Raw genomic sequence first — 6,262 nt, forward strand, 5'->3', positions numbered from 1 at the left:
ATGCGGAGCTACAAAGAGTTGGAGAGATACAACTTACTGAAGTTGGGATTTTCCAATACGCACGAATATGGCAACCTCCTTGAGTTACCAACTTTCACCCCAACTCTCATGCTTCAAAACAGATCCCAAGGGTTTTGGGCAAGAAGTTGAAGATGAGAGAATTTCAAATCATTTTATATTAGTCTCTCTTGAAAGACTGAAGTCAAGGTTTTGCATCCAGTTTGAAAACCAGGATGGTCTCTTTGATTTTTACCAAAATCCATAGGAATGCCATATTTACTAATCTTTTTATTGGACTTTTTTAGACTATCCATTGAACACACACTTGAGAGTTGAGATAAAGGGGAAAAACACATATTTCATGCATATTGGATTCATTTTTTTTTTTTTTTTTGATAACTAGGAATATATAGTGTATAAAATGGGTCGGATCTAAATCTATCCATATTCAGATTCGGATTTTGATACTGTATTGGATCTTATTAAATAAGGCCATATCTGAACAATTATGTGCTCATAAAAACAGGATCCAACCCAAATCTATCTGAATTACTTGATTCGGATAGGGTTTGAGAAAGAGAATAAGTTTATAATATTATTCTATTTTACCATTATAACTCTTTCATTTATTAAAATCCATGTTGCATAAAAGTAGTAGAAAATGATATTTTGAAAAAAAAAATTAATTAATTAATTTTCAAAGCAATATACCATTCAAATCCAGGTGGATTTAGAGATGGATCTATATCCCACCCGGATCTAAATTGGGTCAAGGGACAGACCTATTCTAATCTAAGGATCCAAATCCGCTTGATTCGATTTATGGATGACTCGGATTTTGGGTCAAGTCCACATCTCAACTGTTCAATTTTGATCCAGATTGGACGGACCACTAATACTGATATGGACCTCAAGTCCAAATCCAATATAGTTTTTCAATTTTTTCCACTTTTCCTTTAGATAAGCCTAACCTCTTCGATGGTCTGATAGGCTTTTCTATATTGGGTCCAGAGCCCATTACTCTCCGTCTCTCTTCTCAGTCCCTCTTTCTCTCTCTCTGTAAACCCTAGATCTACCGATCTTCGCAGACCTCCTCAACGATCGGTTGTAATCGATCGGTCTGGTACAGATTTCGGAACATAAAAAGGACGACGAGTGAGAACCCTAATCTCTGTTTTTTTTCGATCTACCTTATTTTAGAAGTTATGATTCAGTTTTGTTGTTTTGATGTTTGGCGCAAAAACTCACTGATCTTACAAATTGCAGTTTTTATTCCTCTCAAGATCTGATATTTTTCTAGTTTTTGTGATTATGTTCTTTGATTTTGGTCTATGATGTCTTTATTTGGTTGATTAGTTCAGAGTTTGACTCTTGTTGTGATAAAAATTGGATCTTGCTAACCCTAATTACAAGAGATTCTGTGTTTTATGGCTAAATTTGAGATTTCGTAGGTCTACAGTTATGGAAATTAGGTTTTGTTTAAGCCCTAGGGTTAGATCTAACCCTGAAAGTTAAGAATACCAAGGTTAAACCCATAGTTTAATCTAAGCTGGTATATACCCCATCAAGCCATTTAAACCCAAGACAGAGTTCATCTAAAGCTGGTATGAGCTTTACCAATGGACTGTGTATGAATCAAGCACTATAAAATGATCATGGTCTAGCTTAATACCAAGAGAAAGTCCAATTCAGATCTAAGGCAAAATGGGCTCTATTGATGGGCTGTGTTATTGTTTAGTCCATATAAGAAGCCCAAAACTGATGTACGCTTGATCAACTGGCTCTACGCTAGTCCAGCCCATCAAAATTATGATAGCCCAGCAGCCCAAGGTAGATTCGCCTCACTTTTTTTTTTTGGCTAGGGAAGTGAGATTAATGGTTAGTAATTAGTTGATGAAGGCAGGATATGAATCCGGTCTTAGTATCAAGTGTCAACACTCATAGACTTTAACCAACTTAGCAAGCCAGCACCCTCAGCTAAGTGCCACATAGTGATTCTGTGAAAACTCACATTGGTTGCACATTTAAACTTTGTTTGGGTTTAGAGAAGTGGATGAAGAGAAACCCATCAAGAGAAGAGAAACTCAGTTTCTCTCCATGTTTGGATTGACAAGAGAGAAATTGGGACAATTTTGGAATTTTAAAATTTCTTAAAAGAGATCTAGGGGCAGTAGTTGGAATTATAAAATATTTTAAAAGGGTTTCTCTCCACTTTTGGAGAGAAAGAAAACTCACCATTCTTCTCTTCTCTTCTCTCTAATTCTATTCTCTTCTCTCCCCCACTTAACAATCCAAACAAGAGAAATGAAGAGAGACTCATTTATTTTCTCTTCTCTTCTCTTCTCTCCATTTCTCTCAATCCAAGTGAGGATTTGTGGATGGGTGGAACACTTATGAATCCATATGGCTTGTTTTAAAAAGATTTTTTATTTTTATTTTTTTGTTGTTGATACGTAGACAAATTTCGTTGAAGCAAAGAGAAAGGAGGCTGATCGACCTATAACTACAATACAGACAAAAATTAGATAAAAGAGAAAACAACATAACCAAGACTCTTATTGGAGAACCAAAGCAAAGTGAAGCCACACTAGAATTAGGTTGATTTATGTGTTTGGGAGTTAATCATCACCCTTGCCACGTTCTATCATTTCTAGCAACCAGTTCGCTGCAATCATGAATTTTTGCATGTATATGTAGTTTGAGTTGTTAATGGATACCTGATCTCTTAGTTACCCACATATTCTCACAAATAAACTCTCTATGGTTTTTCATTTATGAAAAAAACTCATTTTTTTTTAAACTGCACTTAAGTTTGTATTTTCTAGATCCTAAGCATTCTCCAAGCAATGATATTACACGAGCGTCACGTGTGCCACCTCCACTAATACTAGTAACTAATGTTAGTAAATAATTAAACTGAATGACCTGTCTTTGTTGTCTGGTTGTCTTTTGAAGTTCGAATATAGAATGGCACAGATTTTAGATTACTGGTGACTTCCTTTTTTAGAAGTATTTGCTTAACTTACTTTCTCTGCTTTATATGTGGAAATGAGTAACCTTTCCAAAGTCATTAATTTATTGGACTAACGGAGTAGCCTACAAAAATCTGTTTGCTCTCCAAATTTAAAGGACTTAGTTTCATTGTGCAGCTCAACCAATAACTAGACCACACAAGAGGGTCGTGACTTGACAAACACTGTGACATTGTTATGAAATTTAGATTTCAGAATGATTCAGATTCATGCAGATTCTTAATAACATCAACATTCACCAACCAACCAAGACTACTTTTTACATTTCTCAATCAAGTACTTAGTTTGATAGATTTCCTCTTGATACTATTCCTTTTATCAGCTGAAATAGCTTGTCTTTCGATAAGCTGCCAATGTCATCCTCACTCTCTTACAAACTATAGATTGAGGCTCACAGTCTACAGGAAGATCATTTCAGAATTCTTGGTTCGAGATTTTTCCTAGTCTATTGCCATGGTATGGGATTCTAATCAATATTGGCATTTATTGAAGGGAAGGCTTATACTCATAGTTCCTCATTTGGTTGTTGCCTGCTTGTATCATGCTTACATAGTTCTTGTCTTTTGGGGCCCATAGAGCAAACCTGATAATGTTTTGTAAAACAAAAAAATTATAAAATTCAAATTTGATTTTAGTTTATTCATATAATTAATGGATCCATCTCTATTGTAGCTTTTGAATTTTATTTTACAGTTCTGTTTACAAATTCTAATTAGTCACTGCTAGGATTAATCTATTTTCTAATGCCCATTCTTACATATAACCATCTAAAGTAAATTCACCTTTCTGTTTAAGATGGCAAGCCCTGTTGAAAACAACGAGCCTGAAAATTCAGAGGTACAACCCAACAAGCGTAGGAGGAAGAAGTCCATAGTATGGGAACACTTCACTGTGGAAACTGTGAGTGCTGGATGTACCAGAGCTTGCTGTAAGAGGTGCAAGAAAACCTTTGCATACAGTACTGGTTCGAAGGTTGCAGGTACAAGCCACCTCAAACGGCACATTACGTTGGGGACCTGTCCTGTAATTCGACGTAGAGAGAACCAACTGACACCATACTTCACACCCTCCAAAACTGATGGAACCGGGAATGCTACTACCGATCCACCAAAAAGACGCTACAGAAACAATATTTTCTCGCCAAACATCTCATTAGATCAGGACCGTTGCTGCCAAGGGATTGCTGAAATGATCATCATGCATGAGTATCCATTACACATGGTAGAACATCCTGGTTTCGTTTCTTTCCTCCAGAATCTCCAACCTCAGTTCAATATGGTGAACTTTAACACCGTCCAAGGGGATTGTGTGGCAATTTATTTAAGGGAGAAGCAAGATCTTGTAAAGCTTCTGGGTGGAATTCCGGGAAGGATAAGCCTTTCTTTGGACTTGTGGACGTCAAATCAAACTCTAGGCTATGTTTTTTTAACTGGACACTTCATTGATAGTAGTTGGAAGTTGAACAGACGCATTCTTAACGTCGTTATGGTACCATCTCTCAATAGTGGAGATGCCCTAAGTCATGCTGTTGGAGTTTGTCTTGGTGATTGGGGCTTGGAGACCAAGTTATTTTCCTTAACTTTGGATAAAGACATATCAAATGATAGTGAAACTGGAAGTCTCAGAGGTTACCTTTCCGTCAACAACCCACTTATATTTAATGGTCAGTTACTTATTGAGCATTGTTATGCCCATGTCTTAAGCAGCATTGCACAAGATGGGCTAGGTGTCATGCAGGGAATCGTGAACAAAATCCGTGAAAGTGTGAAGTACGTTAAGACATCACAGGCTCATGAAGAAAAGTTTATCGAGCTCAAACAACAACTTCAAGTTCCAAGCACAAAGGTTGTGTCTCTCGATGACCAATCACAATGGAACACGACATATCTTATGTTGGTGGCTTCCATGGAGATGAAGGAAGTGTTTTCTTGCTTGGACACAGTCGATCCAGACTACAAGTTAGCCCCATCCATGGATGAATGGAAGCAAGTTGAGACTCTCTGCACTTACTTGAAACTTCTATATGATGCAGCTAATGTCTTAACTGGTACAACATACCCTACTTTCAACTTATACTTCCACCAAGTGTGGAAAGTTCTTTTAGATCTGACCCATGCAGCTATTAGCGAGGATACCTTTGTTAGCAACCTTACCAAGCCAATGAAAGAAAAGCTTGACAAGTATTGGAAGGATTGTAACCTTGTCTTAGCAATTGGTGTAGTTATGGATCCTCGATTCAAGATGAAGCTTGTGGAGTTCAGCTTTACGAAGATCTACGGAGATGATGCTAGCACATACATCAAGATCGTTGATGAGGGTATTCATGAACTCTTTTCTGAGTACATTGCACAACCCCTTCTGCTTACAGCAGGTTGTGTGGAACTAGGAATTACGGACAACGACAAGACAGAGCCACCTCAGGAATCTCCAAGGAGAGAGACCCATTTGTCCGAAAGTGACAGACTTTTGGATTTCGATGTTTACATATCAGAGCTGTCAAGTACTCAACAGTCGAAGTCGGAGCTGGATCAGTATCTGGAAGAATCACTATTGCCTCGGACACACGAGTTTGACATCCTGAGTTGGTGGAAGCTCAACAGTCTCAAGTACCCAATACTTTCGAAGATGGCTCGTGATATTTTGTTGATCCCTGTGTCAACGGTTGGTCCAGAGTCTGTATTTAACACCACACACAGCAAGCTTGATCCCTACCGAAGTTCTCTGCGACCTGAGACGGTGGAAGCTCTTATTTGTGCCAAAGATTGGCTTCAGTATGCATCAAAGGAGCCTTCAAATGCAATTATGAAATTGGAATTCTAAGTTTTATTCCATGTTGTTATGATGCTTTGTATGCCCATGTAGGTTGTAGTAATTTGTTGGGGCCTTTTTAGTTGTGCAACAGGCACATTTCACATATTTAATATTTTATCATTTCGAAGTGAATCTCTATTTTCTTCATGGTTATGTTCTTGACCTACTATTCATCGTCTTTGCTCTTGAGGCCGTAAGGCTCCTTTTATAGCTGTCTGCAAATGTATTTAATATCAGGGACAATATGAAAAATATCTGTGGAAATAGCTCTTGCTCATAGTCACAAAATTCTCTGAATTTTTTAAAAAATTCATACAATACTGATTAAATTGGAAAATAAATGAATTACTTGATGATTTATCAATTAATCGTGGAAAACATTAATATTATATCCGTAACTCTCAAAATTTTATTTTCTT

At 37.2% G+C, this 6,262-nt stretch overlaps 1 protein-coding gene across 2 annotated transcripts; it reads left to right on the plus strand.

Moving 5' to 3' along the window:
- Positions 1 to 968: 968 nt before the first annotated feature.
- LOC147389091 (zinc finger BED domain-containing protein RICESLEEPER 2-like) lies at positions 969 to 5,990 on the plus strand. Of its 2 annotated transcripts, XM_086418504.1 has the most exons (3): positions 969 to 1,155; positions 3,355 to 3,488; positions 3,828 to 5,990. In XM_086418504.1, exons 2-3 carry the CDS (start codon positions 3,486 to 3,488, stop codon positions 5,850 to 5,852), a joined length of 2,028 nt encoding a protein of 675 aa, XP_086274630.1. In that variant the 5' UTR covers positions 969 to 1,155; positions 3,355 to 3,485; the 3' UTR covers positions 5,853 to 5,990. The 2 variants fall into 2 exon arrangements, with proteins under 2 accessions (XP_086274630.1, XP_086274632.1); XM_086418506.1 differs by lacking the exon at positions 3,355 to 3,488 and having other exon boundaries at positions 970 to 1,155.
- The last annotated feature ends 272 nt before the right edge of the window (positions 5,991 to 6,262 follow it).

The sequence above is a fragment of the Akebia trifoliata genome, chromosome 12 (genome assembly GCF_017979445.1).
Source record: "Akebia trifoliata isolate Shusen 1 chromosome 12, ASM1797944v1, whole genome shotgun sequence".
In the NCBI taxonomy this organism is placed as follows: Eukaryota; Viridiplantae; Streptophyta; class Magnoliopsida; order Ranunculales; family Lardizabalaceae; genus Akebia; species Akebia trifoliata.